This window comes from Canis lupus, chromosome 1 (genome assembly GCF_003254725.2).
Source record: "Canis lupus dingo isolate Sandy chromosome 1, ASM325472v2, whole genome shotgun sequence".
NCBI lineage: Eukaryota > Metazoa > Chordata > Mammalia > Carnivora > Canidae > Canis > Canis lupus.
The window spans coordinates 45024831-45043959 of NC_064243.1; the positions used below are offsets into that span (position 1 = coordinate 45024831).

The window sequence follows — 19129 nt, forward strand, 5'->3', positions numbered from 1 at the left end:
GATGTGGTATGTATGCATGTATGTATGTATAACACACACACACAGGAATATTACTCAGCCATAAAAAAAGAATTAGATCTTGCCTTCTGTGATAACATGGAGGGACCTAGAGTGCATATGCTAAGTGAAATATGTCAAACAAAGAAAGACAAATACCAAGATTTCAATTATATATGGATCTAAAACATAAATGAACAAGCAAGACACAAAGAAACAAACCTAAAGTCAGACTTAACTACAGAGGACAAAGGTTGCCAGGGGGAAAGTGGGAGGGAAGATGGGTAAAATAAATAAGATTAAGAGGTACAAATTCCTAATTATAAAAAAAGTCATGAAGATGAGAAGTACAGCATAGGGACTATACTCAATAATACCGTAATAACATTGTATGATGACAGATGGTGACTTTACTTATTGTGTGAGCACTGAGTAATGTATAAAAACTGCTGAATCAATATGTTGCATACCTGAAACATAACACTGGATGTTAAACTACTTCAATTAAAAAAAGAGATGGAAAAATTCACAATAAAAAATATTTGATGTAACCTGATTGCAGAAATCACAAAATAAATACTGATTTCTTTTTTTGAGGATTAGGGGACTATATAATTTATCTTACATACTGGAAAACCTTTAAGAGTACAAGGTGACAATAACCACTACTACAGTAACACGGATAACAGTAACACTCCACCACTACTACAGTAACACGGATAAACCTAGACATTTGGTCACTATGAAGGGGAGAAAAATTAGGACAAGAACAATTCACACAGTGCAGTTTTTTTTATTCTGGAGAAAAAGAAAAAGTACAGCTTGTATACAAATCACAACCAAATTCTAGAGATAATTTCCTATAACACATCCTCAGATGAACAAAGATATACAAATAAACAGAAACTTACCTCTGGTTTAGGGACAAAAGCCTGACCAGGAATTGTCAAGATGTGCTGAACATTGCAGAGGTACTGGGCCATAATAGAAAGGCGACTACGCTGTTTGCTTCCTGTATTGGCTGTCAGTCTCTACAGAAGGAGAAAAAGGAATTTTAGCAAACAATCCAGTCTGATAAGGTGGAATGCAGCCAACATCCTATTATCTATGGATACTAGATGGAGTTTTGAGACAAATTTTAAAATCATAGGCTATCTGACACATGATACATAGATAACACCGGGAACATTTTCCTCCATATCAATTGAAGTCACCTAAGAAGTGTGAATGCATGCATAGCATCAGAAAAGGTGGAAAACATAAAGGCCATCAACAGGAATGAGTAAGTAAATGGTGTTACCAACACAGATCCCAAAATACAAAATAATCAAGTGACAGAAAATATGTAGAGCATGATTCCACTTATATAAATACTTCGGGGGATCCCTGGGTGGCTCAGTGGTTTAGCGCCTGCCTTCGGCCCAGGGCATGATCGTGGAGACCAGGGATGGAGTCCCACGTCGGGCTCCTTGCATGGAGCCTGCTTCTCCCTCTGCCCGTGTCTCTGCCTCTCTCTCTCTCTCTTTGTCTCTCATGAATAAATAAATAAAATCTTTAAAAAATAAAAAAAAATAAAAAACTTCAAAGCATTACTTTTTATGGCTTCCTCTGTGTGTCTGTGTGTGTGTTTGTGTGTGTGTATATCTACATATGCATGGGAATGAATATCAATTTTAAGAGAGTAAACTCATAGGAGAGAAAGAAAGGGGACAGAAGGGGGTTCCCTGCATACCTACAACATTTTAGGTCTTAAAAAAAGACATGAAAAATATGGCAATATGTTAAGACTGGACAAAGTTGGGTGGTGGATTAAAATAAATTAGGTGCACTGATTTTTAAAAAATGTATCCTGTTTCTTTGTGTTCTTAGAGTTCACTGTATATTCTAAACCTCTTCTAAATGATACAGGGTCAACATTGCAAACACCAATGGTTACTGGATTAATCCTGGAGTTGGGTATGCTGCCAGTGTGCCTTCCCACTAAACAAAGATGTGATGCTTTTTGAGTTGTGTTTACTGCATTACGTTTTTTCTTTCCTGCTTCACTGTCATGTGAAAATCCCTAAAATTCCCCATTATTTGCTACTTCTAACCTGCTGTGGGCATGAAAACCACATAATTTGGCTTGTAAGAGCTTTGCCTTAAGATGAAAAAAATAGGTTTTAAACTGAGATGCTTAGAAAATTTCCTATGGGCAAAGTTGTAACTGTGTAGCATCTATTTTGTTACTCAGAAGCCATTCCTCCCCTTCATCTTTTCAAATTACCTGGCTCTTGTCTATATTTAGACATTTGAAGTTACTGGGAGGCTGAATTCAAGAGAAGTGATGAGTTGCTTTAGTATAAATGACAAAGTAAGTTCTTCCTTACTGAACTGTATAACCAAGAAATGTATATATTCTCAAGAAAATGTCAAAGATAAACACTAGAAGCACATTTTTAATGAATAAACTTATGGATCAAATGCTAAAAAATATTTCTAGCTCCTTATAAATTTCTTTTGGAGCTTAACTGTACCATTGGCATAAAGGTAAAAAATTCAAAGTGTATTGTATAACGGCACACTTCAAAGCAGTTGTGCAAAATTAAAATCCAGCATGAACATAATCACAAAATTAAAATATAAACCAAAAGAATGGGGGATCCCTGGGTGACTCAGCAGTTTAGCGCCTGCCTTCGGCCCAGGGCGTGATCCTGGAGTCCTGGGACTGAGTCTTGCATTAGGCTCCCTGCATAGAGCCTTCTTCTCCCTCTGCCTGTGTCTCTGCCTCTCTCTCTCTCTCTCTTTCTCTGTGTCTCTCTTGAATAAATAAATACAATCTTTTTTAAATAATAAAATAATAAAGTAAACCAAAAGAATGTCTCCCCTTAAAAATCATTACTTCATGCTAAATTCTCTTTCAATATTTTACATTTCAAAGGTGTTTTCACTGATGAATTCAACAAAATTTTAAAAATCACTGGAAATAACTGGAAAGCAAACTAGTCAGCCATGGAGGGTAAATACTTTGCACATAAAGACATGTTTAAGTCTATTTCACTTAGAGCAGTAGGCATCCACTCCTGCCCAGGGAAGCCTGACCCATCCAAACTTTGCAGCACATACACTTAGGTTGAGGAAATGTAACATGTGAATCATGTATCTGAATTTAGAAGAAAGCAGCACACAAACCTGTCCCAAATTTGTTATGGAAAAATTCAAGCCACAGAACAGAAGGCTCCGTAAAAGCCTTCATTTAAAACTAGCACAGAAGTTAAAATGGTTCATCAATCATTCAAATATAAGTTAATATTTGTGTGATAGATATGCTATCCATAAAGCTATGAAAATTCAAACTCCATTACAAGATAGAAGATTTTAACAAACAACAAAAGGCCAGGACACCAAACCAGTTAATTTTTCAGTAAAAGGCAACCTCTAACCCTTGAAATTTTAAAAGCATTCTAAGTAGAAGAAAAACAAGGGGGTCAAAGACTTCACAAGGACAGTATGATTTTCCTCCTTATTTATCTAAAATAATTTTAAGTAAAAATATTAGGCTTATTCCTAAGAAGCTACACAGCCAAATATCAGGGACAATGAAAACTATGTAATTATTGGCGAGGTGACTCCCTCTCTTTTAGGGATGTGACCATTAAATAGCCAGGGTCCCCTGAAGATGGGAGGACATAAACAGGCTAATCCTGGACCCAAAGAAAAGACCACAGGTCCAGTCACACGGAGAACTTGGTCATGACTTCACCGGAAAACATACAACCTGCTTTCAAGTTCAGCCTTCCTTGTAACTAGCTCCATGACCTTCTGGAAGACATTAAACTACTCTGAGCCTCAGTTTCATCATCTATAAAATGAGGTTAGAGGAGATTTGTTAAGGTCTCACTTACTGCTACACAGTCTGATTCTACTTTATGAGCTGTAACTTTATACTGTCTATATGTTCTTTAATGTGTGTGAGCTGAATTCTTCTATTTAGACCCTGCAGACCTAAAGAGAAGAGGATCATGCTCATTTACTTCTGTTCTATAATTCACAAAGCCAAATAAAGTGAGTGGTAAAAAAGTGCTATCTGTGAAATATAAAATTACAAATATGAGTGTCAAGAGCAAATAGGGTATATAAGAAAGTGCTGCTATTTTCACTTGCAAAATGTGAAAACTGGTTAGAGGACGAGTGTTAACCATGCTTCTAAAGCACTCCAGAAATTATGAAAACTGGTCAGAGGACAAGTGTTAACCATGCTTCTAAAGCATTCCAGAAATTATAGACCGAATATAAACTCTTCTCAATATTCATACTAAAATTTAACTAAAATCAACACTTTTTATGGTTAAAGAAAAATAATTGCATATGGTGGAGCTGAAGCAACACTATTATTAATAACCACAACTGACATTCTGAGTCACTAAAAATATTATTCCATCTCTTAAGCCTCTGTTCCACTGCATTTTTCCCCAAAAGAATTCAAGTACATGGTGTTTTGCATCTCAATTGTGTTACTCAAGAACAGAATACCATAATAATCATGTTATCTGAGAAAATAAAAGTACAAGGACAAATCAAAAGGCTGAGAAAACAACAAAGAAAACTATTAAAATGGGCTCAACTCAAACATACAGAAGAGAGTTAACAGATTCATGAGCAGTAAAAGACACTGACCTTTGGAAAGTGGTAATGCCTTAGGGTTCCTAACAAACACAAAAGAGTCCTACATTTTTGACAGAAAATTCTAAGACTGCTAAGAAAAAGATTTTATGGATAATACTCTAATAAAAGTTTCCTATCCTTGGCATTACAGACATTTTGGGGTAGTAAACGTGGGGTAATTTTCTATTGTGGGGGCCTATCTTGCATACTGAAGGATGTTTACCAGCATCCCTAACTTCTATCCACTTAACACCAAGAGCATCTCCTAGTTGTGACAACCGAAAATATCTTCAGACAGGCAGAAGGTGAGAATATGGCCAAATAGGAGGATCCTGAGCTCACTTCCTCTCATGCACACACAACAGCTACAGCTCTATTTAAAGCAACTCTCCCTAAGAATGACCTGAAGACTCACAGAACAGCTCTTAGACAACTATAAGGATAAAGACAAAACCACATCAAGAAGGGAAAATGGGATAGAGATGTGGTCAGGTCAGGAACCAAACCCTGGAACTGAGACCCAAAAGTGGGAGGGGTATCACAGGTAAAAATGTCCTTCCTGAAAAGTGAGAGGTTACAGTCCCACACTAGGCATCTCCCACCCTGGGGATCTTCACAGAAAGATAAACTCTCATAACTTGTTTTTGAAAATCAGCTAGGCTTAACTTCAAGAGAATTGGAGGGCTAAAGGAAACAGACTCCATGCTTAAAGGAACCACACACAATCTTACTTGCTCACTCTACCAGAGAGGCAGCAGTTTGAAAAGTACCTGGGCCCTAAATAAAGGAGTTTACTAACTAATTTTAGGGAGCATGCCAAAGGGGCAGGGTTCTATAAGAACTTTATCCAAGAATGGAAATGCTGACAGGCATATTCTTCTTGCTCTCTGTCAGCCTAAATAAATCTGATACTGGTGGGCACCAGTCTGACACTACCCATACACCTAGCTAGCGGTGCCTGTTCTACACCAGTGTTCCCCTGCAGACCTGCCTTGTCAAACTCGCCTTCCTGGTAGGCATTCCTTGGCTCCTATCCTGCATCCCTGGCAGATACCCTTGGTGGACACTGTTGACCCTAAAAGCAACTCCTGCTAGGGAAGTAAGGAGGGGACACCCCTGCCCACCAGTCCACCTACTGAAGTCATGGCCCAGTCATACAAGGGTGCATAGAGCCAACACGGGGGACATCCCTAAAGTACCTGGTACTGGTGACCACATTTCTAGGCCCCACAGCACACATTCCACACAATGCCACTACCTTCAATGCCAGAAATCACTGCTGACCTAACCTATCATATATATATAGAAACAAATACAGGGAGTCAGACAAAATAAGCAGACACAGGAATAGGTTCTAAACAAATGAACAAGACAAAACCTCGGAAAAGAACTAAGTGAAAAAGAGATAAGCAATATACCTATTAAAGAATTCAAAGTAATGGTTATAAAGATGCTCACCAAACTTGGGAGAGGAGTAGATGAACACAGCCGAGATTTCAACAGAGATAAAAAATATAAAAAAGAATAAAATCAGAGCTGAAGAATACAATAACAGAAATGAAAAACACAAGAGAGGGAATCAACAGCTGATCAAAGGATGCAAAAGAACAGATCAGTGATCTGGAGGATAGGGCAGTGGAAATCATTCAAGTTAAACAGCAAAAAAGAAAAAAGAATGAAAAAAATGAGCATAAGTTAAGGGACCACATGGACAACATCAAGCATACTAACATTCATATCCTTTATGATATGATAACACAAAAAGAGGAGGCAGAAAACTTAATTTTAGGAAATAACAACCGAAAAAATTACCTAATTGGGGAAAGAAAACAGATATCCAGGTCCAGGAAGCACAGATTCTCCTGAACAAGATAACCCAAAGAGGTCCATATGGAAATACATTAATTATTAAAATCTCAAAAATTAAAGACAAAGAGAGAATCTTAAAAGCAGCAGGAGAAAAGCAACTAGTTATACATGAGGAAACATTCATAAGAGCTGATTTTTCAGCAGAAAATTTGAAGGCCAGAAGACATGATATATTCAAAGCACTGAAAGAAAATACTCTACCCAGCAAGAAAGATTATCATTCAAAATTAAAAGTGAGATAAGGAATTTCTCAATTAAGCAAAAAAGAAAATATCATAACTAGAAGAAAATCAAAAAAGAAAAAATTTCAAAATTTCACTGGCAAAACCAAATATTATACATTAAAGGTAGTAGATCAATCCCTTATAAAGCTAGTATGAAGATTAAGACAAAAGTAGTCAAATCAACTCTATCTACAATAATTAGGAATACACAACATAAAAAGATATACAATATGACCTCAAATACATAAAACATAGGCAGGGGGATAAAATAGTAATGCTTTTAGAATATCTTCGAATTTAAGCAACCATCAACTTAAGGAGGTGATTACATACATAGGTTATTATATATATATCAACCTCTTCATAACCACAAACCAAATAATAGATTCATAAAAAATTAAGAGAAAGGAATAAAAGATCAGTACTGAAGAAAGTCATCAAATCAGAAGGGAAGAGGGCAAGAGAAGAAACAGAGAACTAGAAACAAACCAGAAAACAATTAATAAAATCAAAATATGCACATACCTATCAATAATTACTTTAAATGTGAATGGACTAAATTCTCCAATCAAAAGATACAGGGTGACAAACAGAAAAATAAGACCCATTTATATGTTGCCTACAAGAGACAGAAAAGAAACAATCAGACTTAAATTGAAGGGATAGAAGATATTCCATGCAAATGACAGTGAAAGAAAAAAGGTAGCAATACTTATTATTGGATAAAATAGACTTTATAAAAAGACTAAGGAAATACAAAGAAGGGCATTAGTAATAAAGGGATCCATTCCAACAGGGTTGAACAATTGTAAATATCTATGCACCCAACCTAAATATATAAATATATAGAGTAAATACTAACAGACACAAAGAGTAATACAGTAATAGTAGGGGACTTTAATACCTCTCTTAGATCAATTGATATTTCATCCAGACGAAAATTAATAAGGAAACAGTGGCTCTGAATGATACATTAGACCAAATGGACTTAACAGATATACATAGAATATTCTATATAAAACAGAATATACATTCTTTTCAAGTGAACATGGAATATTCTCCAAGACAGATCACTTGTTGATCCACAAAACAAGTCTCAATAAATTTAAGACTGAAATCCTATCAAGTAGTTTCCAACCACAATGATACTAGACCAAAAAAAATCTATTACAATAATAAAAAAAAAAAAACCCAAAACTTTCAGAGGGGTACTTGGACAACTCAGTCAGTTAAGCATCTGACTCTCAATTTTGGCTCAGGTCAAGATCTCAGGGTCATGAGATCAAGGCCCACATTGGGCTCCATGCTCAGGGAGGAGTCTGCTTAAGACTCTCTCTCCCTCTGCCCCTACCCTCCCCACCCCTGCTTGTGCTAGAGCACTCTCAAATAAATAAATAAAATCTTAAAAAAAAAAAAAAACCTGGAAAAAAGGCAAACCTGTGGAAGCTAAAAAACATACTGCTAAACAATCAATAGGTCGATAAAGAAAGCAAAGAGAAAATTTAAAAACAAAAAACAAAAAACCTTTAGACAAATGAAAATGGAAATACAACATTCCAAAATCTCTGGGATGCAGCGAAAGCAGTTCTAAGAAGAAAGCTTATAGAGAAACAGGACTACCTCAAGAAATAAGAAAAATCTCAAACATCTACCTTACACTTAAAGGAGCCAGAAAAAGAAGAACAAAGCCCAAAATTAGTAGAAGGAAGGAATAAAGAGCAGAAATAAATGAAACAAATACTAATTAAACACTAGAAATGATCAATGAAACCAAGAGCTGGTTCTTTGAAAAGATGCACAAAATTGATCATTAAAATCTCCAAGCTTCATTATCTTTTTAAGGGAGGGAAGGGGAGAGAGGAAAGGAGAGGAAGAGGGTGGGGGGTGAAGGGCAGAAGGAAAGGGAGAACAAGAATCTTAAGAAGGTTCCATGCCCAGTGCAGACACTAACATGGAGCTGGATCTCACAACTCTGAAATCATGACTTGAGTTGAAATCAAGAGTCAGATGCTTAACCAACTGAGCTACCCAGGCACCCCTCAGCATTCTTTTTGATCAAAAGTTAGTAAGTCACAAGGATGAAAGGTATAGCACAGGAAATATAGACAGTAGTACTGTAATAGAGTTGTATGCCAACAGATAATAGTTAGACTTGGGGTGAACATAGCATAACATAGTTGTTGAATCACTATGTTGTACACCTGAAACTAACGTAACACTGTGTCTCAATGTCAATTAAAAATACTGATTTCATTAGGTGGCTTTGAGGATTAAATAAGAAAAATATGTAAAGTGGCTTTCAATAGGCATTCCGTAAGTAATAGCTAATATTATCATTATCACACAGGCAAATAAACAAGGTGAGCCTTATGATTGTCTAGCTTACAGCCTGAAAGCCATACTCCATGCAGCAGAGGCAGGAGTATAAACAGAGCCCAGAGGTCTCCTTGATGTGAGAAGCCATAGGCCAGAGCTCTGGGAGACCAAGGCAGCCAGAATTTGTGAGGCAGACTACTGGATATGGAAACAGAGAGAGAAAAGGGGGAATGGGAGGGAAACAGTGAGAGGAAGCTCCTGAGATATGCAGAAGCATCCTTCAAGTCTTTTACTGAGTATTGATCTGTTAGTACATGAGGCTGGCAGGCTGGAAGGCTGGAGAAAGTAGCATCAGAAAGTAGGACAAAATGGAGCTCACACAGGGCAAGAAATAGTTTGCATTCCCTAATAGGCAAGTAAGGAGCTCTTGAAATACACAGGACACTGGATTCCTCAGAAAGGTTATGACTTAGTATTGGGACTTAATTAGCCCCAGATTAAAGGCTGCCAAAGACCTGTCATAACAAAACTTAAAAGAAAGCTTCAAACCAATTTGCAAGTGACTTACGTATGTGCCAGAGCAAAACCCACCATTCAATCCAATCCACGATCCAGCCCTCGACAAGAGTAAAACAAAACCTCACAATATCTAGTTATCTTGTCAAAAATTACCAGGCTTGCAAAGCAGCAGAAAAATAGGACCCACAGAAAGGGGGGAGCAAGAAGCAAACAGTAAAACAGAACAGAAATAACAGAGGTAGTGAAATTAATAGTCAAAGACCCTAAAACAGCTACTATAAATATCATACATATGCACAAAGATGCCAAGGAAAGCATGAGCATAATGAGGTAAGGGAAAATATAAAACCCAAATGGAACTTCTAGAAATAAAAATACAATAACTGAAATGAAAAATAAATTGAGTGTAATTAACAAGTTAGACACTTCAGAAAAGAGCAATGAATTTGAAGACACAGTAACTGGAATTTTTATTATATTGAGTTATTATTGGTGCTTCTAAGTATATGTGCTTATAATAGTTAAAGGGTGATACAGGTAAATTCAATATATCAAGAGAATTGTACAGCATCTATTCATAAAAGATTCTATATTATACAAACTATGAAAGTCACACAAAATCACTCTTTCAGTGTCTTTTCAACTGAGAAGAATCCTATTCAGCATGCTTCCTCTCCTGAGGTGGTTCATACTAAGTAAGCTTTGTGTTCAGATTTTTATTTTCTTCTACAATAGCTTCATAGTTCTCTTTCATTTCTGCTTATTCTAGGCAAAGCAGCTCTATTTCTGGATTTTCTGGGTTAGAAGCTCCTAAATGATGCTTTAAAAAAATCCAAAGTATTATTAGGTTTCCCTGGTTCTTCATATAAGGCTACCAATACCTTGGTCAGTCCAACGCCCGACTTATCAAGTATCTCCAAAACTGCTTGTGCTTCAAGTTGGCAGTTTTGTAATGGGCCATAGAGACAGCAGCAGAAGCAGAGCTGGTGCCCGAGACTGTGTCTGGCAGACTCTAGTAACTAGGATTTTTATGTATGGTGAATTATTAAATTGTTTCTTAGGAGTTAACCAAATATCCAAACATTTGCTAAATAATACTTTTTTTCTTTTTTTTTCTGCTGATATATGATCTGATCATTATCAAACAAAATTGCCTGATTCTGGACCTTCTAACGTAGCCATCACTCTGTCTCATAACGACTCACAGTGCTTCAAATATTAGAGCTTTACAATACATTTTAACATCTTATAGGCTAGTCTACTCTCACCACTCTTCTTTTTCAAAATTTCCTAACCATCGTTGCTGGTCCACTCTTCAAATGATCCCTGGAGCTTCACTACATTTCATTTGAAAAAACGTAATTGCATTTTTATAACACTCTTTAATTTTTTTTTCAGGGCTCTATTTGTCTTGATTTATCTCAGTGATCTTTTGAGACTCTCAGTAAACTGTGACTATTTTTATACAGGTCCTTCTTTTTTTCCTTAGGTTTCCAAAATAAATAATTACAGATTTTCCAATAATATTTTTGTGTCTCTAATTATGATATACTTTATTTCCTTCAACCCCTACTGTATTTAATTTTCTCTTCGCTTATCACTAATTCAATCCTACACTCTCCCCAACTTACGTAACTATTCTTTCAGTATATGCAAACATGATAGGTTTTTTACTAAATTCTTGCTGCTCTGATGTGAACTGAACATTCTTCTGAAGATGCCCTGCTCTATCTTCCATACCGGGGCTTCCGTTTCCTAGATTTCAGTCTTTCTTCTTGATGTCTCCATCAGACCAATGTTTATAGGTAAAGGCACTGTATCAGACATGTTGATAGAGGTCAGTGAAAAAGACTTCAATAACTGGTGCTAGGTTCATTGGGATCATATATTAAAAACAGTAAAACTGGGGCACCTTGGGGGTTAAGCATCTGCCTTTGGCTATGGTCATTATCTCCAGGTTTGGGACTGAGCCCCGTGTCAGGCTCCCTGCTCGATAGAGTCTGGTTCTCCTTTTCCCTCTGCCCCTCCACCACTGCTCATGCTCTGTCTCCATCTGTCTCTCTCTCAAATAAATAAATAAAATCTTAAAAAAAAAGTGAAACTGGCTTCTTTTTTCAACCACACACAAAAATCAATTCCAAGTGGATTATAGACGTAAATGTGAAGGGTAAAACAACAGAGCTTCTAGAAGATAACACAGAAGGATATCCATGATATCAGGATATCAAAGTTCTTCAAAAAGACACAAAAAGCAATAACCACCAATTTACAATTAAAAACACCTGTTCTAAAAAAAAAAAAAAAAAAAAAAAACACCTGTTCTTCAAAAGACACTGTAAAGACAGTAACATGCCAAAGAGTAGAAGAAATTTGCAATACATTGAACTAATAAAAGACTAGTATGGAAAGTATGTTAGAACTCTCCAAATCAATGAGAAAAAGACAAGAGATCCAACAGAAAAGTGGACAAAGGGCAAGCACTTCACAAAACATAAGTTATCCAAAAGGCCAAGAAAGATGCAAAATGGTGCTCAATTTGATTTTTTAAAAACTCAGCAAAAGACAAAACTGCAATGACACACCATTCAGCTCTGATGAACAAAAATGTACAATTCTGGCAATTCCAAGTACTGACAAGGATATGGAACAAAATGAACTTATACAAATTTTGTGGGACTATAAGTAGGCATAATGACTTCGGAGAATAATTTAGCATTACCTAGCAAAAGTGTAGATTTGCAGAACTTATGATCCAGCACTGCCACTCCTAGATATATATATATATATATATATATATATATATATATATATATATATATATATATATATTTTCTAGGTAAAGCTGGAACATGCAGCATGCTCCAGCTGACATAAATAGAAGAATCTTCATCACAGTTTTGTTTGTAATAACAAACACTAAACTAATTTAGGGTCCAAAACAGGACAATGGACAGGAAAATTATGAGTTAGTCAAAGAGTGGATCATATCTGGCTACACAAATAAACTACAGCTATAAGCAGCATGAGTAAATCAGGATAAAAAGAATACATGCTGTATGAATCCATTTGCATAAGTTCAAAAATGAAGAAAACTAAAGTATATTAATTATACAGATACAGTTTATCTATGAGATAAACTAAGCAGGAAATAAGAAGTCTTGGATTCACAGTACTGATTACCCTAGTAGCATACTAGGTACGATCACAATGAAGCATATATGGGGGTGTCAAAGATGTTGGGAATATAACTATTGACTTGAGTGGTGGGGATTCAGGTGTTCTTATTAGGCACACAAATATGTCATATACTCTTCTGTATTTGTCATATACACTTGCAGTCTGCAGATCCCCTCATTAAACCTCTGCAGCTCACAAATTGCCCTTTGCAGGATTATTTTCTCAAGTGAACCTGGAACACTCTTGCCATGGGAATGCAGGCATAGCTGAAGGAAGGGATTAAGTGAAAGTCTGTGTACTGCAGAATAAGACACCACCCCCTTCCCTTTCTCCAAATTGATTATCACATTCTTTAACTATCATCTTATTCACTTCAATATATCAATTTTAACATATCACATGCCAATCTTTATATATTACTATATCACCAATATCCTACAGGTTTCGTCTGCTTCTAATGTGTTCTATGGCCCTAGTGAGTCCCTGAATGGACTACACTGCCTTCTCGGCTGGTGGCACATCATTCATATTCTCCATGGAGAGCTTACAGCAGTTATGCCTCTTCAGCTGTTGGTTTGTGCATGTAATGGGAGTATTAACTTAGAAAACATAGTCTGGGATGCCTGGGTGGCTCAGTGGTTGAGCATCTGCCTTTGGCTTAGGGCGTGATCCTGGAGTCCCAGGATTGAGTCCTGCATCAGGCTCCTTGTGGGGTGCCTGCTTCTCCCTCTGCCTGTGTCTCTCATGAATGAATAAATAAAATCTTTTTAAAAAGAAAAAGAAAAAAAAATAATAAAAAATAAAAAGAAAAAGAAAACATAGTCTGTGACAAAAATGCAGGATTATTTTGTTTTGGAATTTCATCATGTGATAAAATAGCCAAAAAAAGTTAAAACGTACCTCTGCCACTTCCTTTTGAAAAGTCAGTGTCATCCGGGTTCTGCCGTAAACAAAAGGTCCATCTCTACAAGAGACATTTTCAAGCCACTTGATAATCAGCGGAGTTGATACACTAAAAGGCAGATTTCCAATAATATGTACATTTGGAGGATCTGGTTAGCAGGAGAAAAAAAAAACCAACTTGTTATGATTTTATCAATGAATTCTGAATTCAATTTTAGTTAAGAATTAAATCAAACTGGATACTAATAGTATCAAACAAAAATATATGAAAAGATAAGGATAAATATTTTTCAGTCCATTTACTCTTCAAGAGCAATGTTTACTCACAATCAGCTCTGAATTATTAAGAAAAACAATTCTAACATTATTAGTGTTCAAAGTCCTCAGGTTTTTTGGCTTAGGAAAAATATGACAAACGCTTGGTTTGAGGGAAAAGCCAATTTTATCTGGACATGATGTGGTCAAAGTCTATGGGGCATCCAGATGAAGCTGTCAGAGGGTCAGATGCCCAGGAATGGGATACAGACTGTGTATAAAGATGGAAGTGTTTGCAATATATAGCAAAACTACAGGAGCAGAGTCCTTCAAGCCAATCTTTAGCACAAGAGAAGATGCTCAAAAAGGAAAAGTCTTAGAAACAACATCTAAGAGGCTGGTGGAAAAATAACCACCAGCAAAGAATAGCTAGAGAAAGCTCACCCATTGTAAAAGGAAGAATAGGAGAACTTGGGACAGGAGCAGAGACACTTTTGGAAGAGAGCAGGTAATAGCCAAATAAATGCCTGAGAGCTCAGTCAGAGACGGTTTGAGGGAGGAATTCAGGAGGTCACTGTGACTCCAGCATGCCTGGGACAGAGCTGGAAATCTGGAGGCAGTGTGCTAAGGAGAGAATACATTTGGAAGGCAGAAACAAGCAGTACCAACCGCTCTGAAGAAGTCTGGCTATGGAGAGGCAAGAGACATGAAGCAGTTAGATGGAGATGCAGCAGTAGCACCTCCATTGTTCTGAGGGGTTTCATAGGCAAGTAATACACCCCATTTATCTATGTATTCCAAGGAGCTGACATGTAATAGTACCCAATAAACTGCCTATAAATGAAGAATGCCTTGGCTGGTCACTGAATCTGAGATAGTGAAAATTAGGTGGGGTCTGGTTTACTAATACATTTCTTTTTTCACCATTTGGAAAAAGTAACACCTCATAGTTTATCCCATCCTTACATGGACTTAAAAATAGCAAGTTTATTTGAAGAAAATTCTAAACACTTGGAAAAACATGAGACAAGTTAGAATTAAGAAAAAGGAATTAGGATTTTGATGGAATCTTGTCTCACATTTAGATCTTTCATCCATTTTGAGTTTATCTTTGTGTATGGTGAAAGAGAGTGGTCTAGTTTCATTCTTCTGCATGTGGCTGTCCAATTTTCCCAGCACCATTTATTGAAGAGACTGTCTTTCTTCCAGTGGATAGTCTTTCCTCCTTTATCGAATATTAGTTGACCATAAAGTTGAGGGTCCACTTCTGGATTCTCTATTCTGTTCCATTGATCTATGTGTCTGTTTTTGTGCCAGTACCACACTGGAAAGCTTTGTAGTACAACCTGAAATCTGGCATTGTGATGCCCCCAGCTATGGTTTTCTTTTTTAAAATTCCCCTGGCTATTCGGGGTCTTTTCTGATTCCACACAAATCTTAAAATAATTTGTTCTAACTCTCTGAAGAAAGTCCATGGTATTTTGATAGGGATTGCATTAAACATGTAAATTGCCCTGGGTAACACTGACATTTTCACAATATTAATTCTGCCAATCCATGAGCATGGAATATTTTTCCATCTCTTTGTGTCTTCCTCAATTTCTTTCAGAAGTGTTTTATAGTTTTTAGGGTATAGATCCTTTACCTCTTTGGTTAGGTTTATTCCTAGGTATCTTATGCTTTTGGGTGCAATTGTAAATGGGATTGACTCCTTAATTTCTCTTTCTTCAGTCTCATTGTTAGTGTATAGAAATGCCACTGACTTCTGGGCATTGATTTTGAACTCGGCCACAGCAACTTCTTGCAAGATACATCCACGATGGCAAAAGAAACAAAAGCAAAAATAAACTATTGGGACTTCACCAAGATAAGAAGCTTTTGCACAGCAAAGGATACAGTCAACAAAACTAAAAGACAACCTACAGAATGGGAGAAGATATTTGCAAATGACATATCAGATAAAGGGCTAGTTTCCAAGATCTATAAAGAACTTACTAAACTCAACAGCAAAGAAACAAACAATCCAATCATGAAATGGGCAAAAGACATGAACAGAAATCTCACAGAGGAAGACATAGACATGGCCAACAAGCACATGAGAAAATGCTCTGCATCACTTGCCATCAGGGAAATACAAATCAAAACCACAATGAGATACCACCTCACACCAGTGAGAATGGGGAAAATTAACAAGGCAGGAAACCACAAATGCTGGCGAGGATGAGGAGAAAAGGGAACCCTCCTGCACTGTTGGTGGGAATGTGAACTGGTGCAGCCACTCTGGAAAACTGTGTGGAGGTTCCTCAAAGAGTTAAAAATAGACCTGCCCTACGACCCAGCAATTGCACTGCTGGGAATTTACCCCAAAGATACAGATGCAGTGAAACGCCGGGATACCTGCACCCCGATGTTTCTAGCAGCAATGTCCACAATAGCCAAACTGTGGAAGGAGCCTCGGTGTCCATCGAAAGATGAATGGATAAAGAAGATGTGGTTTATGTATACAATGGAATATTACTCAGCCATTAGAAATGAGAAATACCCATCATTTGCTTCAACGTGGATGGAACTGGAGGGTATTACGCTGAGTAAAAGAAGTCAATCGGAAAAGGACAGACATTATATGGTCTCATTCATTTGGGGAATATAAATAATAGTGAAAGGGAATAGAAGGGAAGGGAGAAGAAATGGGTAGGAAATAGCAGAAAGGGAGACAGAACATGGAAAACTCCTAACTCTGGGAAACGAACTAGGGGTGGTGGAAGGGGAGGAGGGCGGGGGGTAGGGGTGACTGGGTGGCGGGCACTGAGGGGGGCACTTGACGGGATGAGTGCTGGGTGTTATTCTGTATGTTGGCAAATTGAACACCAATAAAAAATAAATTTATTATTAAAAAAAAGAAAAAGAATTAGATTTATTATTTGGGAAAAAGTAGGAAAGCAGAAAAAAATACAGTGTGTGCCACCTATTTAATTCTATTCTGATAATATTTAATATAAATATATAATAACATTCGTAACATATAAATATTTGTAATATAAATAATCATAAAAAAGAATAAGAAAACCAACCCCAAATCACTTACCATCCTCCCATGGTCTTTTAAGAATTTCTGGAAAAGCCCTTTCTATCTTAAATGTCAACACATCTCCATGGACAATTCTCAGTTTTCCAGGTGCTGCATCAGATAGCATCTAGTTTACAAAAAGGTCAATAAAATGAGCTCATACTTTGGACAATAGTGAGACACACACACTCTTTCTCTTTCTATGTATATATTTTACTTCCGATCTGTGCATCATTAAATCAGTTTGGAAAGCCACAGACTAAGAGTGATCACTAATGAACTAAAAGTACACTGCATCCACTGCAATATATGGTGTTTCATTTTTGACACATATGAATGACTAGTGACAGTAAAAGATAATAGTAGAGCAACAGCTTATAATTTCACAAATAATATTAATATAATTCTGACTCCCAGAATGACCTGTATTTCTGTAGATTTAGCAAAAAAACAACTCCCATCTGTAAGTTTTTAGAGACTAAGAACAGTATAATGAAATATCGAGATTTAGAAGTAAATCATAAAGATGAGCTTAAATCAATAAATCCTTATAGCCTAAATATATACAAAGACTTTTACATACTACCACAAGCTTTAACCTAATCTATAGGTAGATTCAAACCAAGTAAAAGGTCATTTGTCATTGCCAAGCTATATGTGGCACCCTGAGACACTCCCCTAACATTCCTAATCTTACTATTTCTTGATCCACAGGCACTTTCAACCTAATGAATTAATTATCCTGCATATTTTACCAACTGCTACTTCCCAGCCTATTTCAACTTTCTAACCATTTGCTTTCCTTCCTCTTTCTTTAGTCTAGGTATAAAACGAAAAGGAGGGGGGAGGGAAGTACCCTTTTCTTTCTTATTTTTCTTTATTTTATCCACCTTAGTACCATACCTTAAGAAATGTTCTTACAGTACTAAAGGGTTGGCAGCCAGCTGAAAAGAGCCTTGAAGCTAAGCCATCCATACAACTATATTATGTTAAGGTCCCCTGTACCCAACAGGAGACTTGATTCTTGAAGTCCTCAGTTTAAAAAACAAACAAAACCAACCCAGATGTAGTCCTTGAAGCTTAAAGTTTAAAATGCAGGCGTGAATGCAATCAGTGAGAACAAACATCCTTGCTGAAGTGGATTACAAGGAAGAGATGACCCTCTTTTCACATCAAGTCTCACCTCAAGGAGCTCAGACACCCTTGGCTCCAAATCAAGGAACTTTTGCCCTGAGTCCCCCTTGGTCCTGCTTCTTTAGCTCAATTAAAGCTGATTTTTCTCTCCTAACCCTCCCCTTGCCTAATTCTGGCAACTAATAGGAAGGATGAAAGAAACATCACAGAAGCCAGAGAGGAAACCCCAGACTAAGGCATCCAGTTTGTAGATTATTCCTTCCTTTGGGTAAATGCTATGCCTTGCAGATGCTTCTTTACAGCATTTATAACATACTATATTGCAATCATGTATATAGAGGCTTCTTTCCCCTACTCCTTAAGGGCAGTACCTGTTTCTCATCTACCTGAATGTCCCTTGCAGCTACAAGAGCACATAGTAGGTGCTTCACATTTTTTGATAAGTGAATGAATAAGTGAATGGCCAACTGTAAAACTGGAAACTTTCCCTATCAGACTGAGATTTGAAGTTCCCCAAATCCCCTGACCCCAAATGAAGGTCAGGAAACTTGCAAAGATTTATTTCACTGATAAATCAGGTAGGATTATACATGTAACATTTCAGAAATACAGAACTGAAATGCTTATATCAGTAGGAAACTAAACATTTTCAGTTTGGGAATCACCTTGTTTGGTATCTTTAGTCATGGTAGTTTAGCAAAAATAATTGCGTACCTCTGATATTAATATACTTCTGGATTATTTTAAATTACCAAGATTTGCTTAAACAATCTAGTGAGTTCTAAGCAATAAATCATCAAAAACATAATAACCTCAATATACTATGAATAAAAAAGGAGCTAGCTCTCTATGGGACAGGCTCTTACTGTATAAAAACTGAGTATTTTGGGCAGCCTGACTGGTTCAGCGGTTTAGTGCCACCTTCAGCCTGGGGCGTGATCCTGGAGACCCACGTTAGGCTCCCTGCATGGAGCCTGCTTCTCTCTCTGCCTGTGTCTCTGCCTCTCTCTCTCTCTATCTGTCT

General features: G+C 37.0%; 1 protein-coding gene and 1 pseudogene across 1 annotated transcript in view; both read right to left on the bottom strand.

Moving 5' to 3' along the window:
• Positions 1-19129, bottom strand: part of TFB1M (transcription factor B1, mitochondrial) — a 70362-nt gene that overhangs the window by 32986 nt on the left and 18247 nt on the right. Inside the window, exons 3-5 of the mRNA XM_025422604.3 lie at positions 16990-17098; positions 13647-13798; positions 909-1028 (exon numbers count right to left, since the gene is read on the bottom strand). Coding sequence (XP_025278389.1) covers positions 909-1028; positions 13647-13798; positions 16990-17098 — 381 coding nt within the window. The remainder of the gene's footprint in view (positions 1-908; positions 1029-13646; positions 13799-16989; positions 17099-19129) is intronic.
• On the bottom strand, positions 10225-10530 carry LOC112644340 (c-Myc-binding protein-like; annotated as a pseudogene).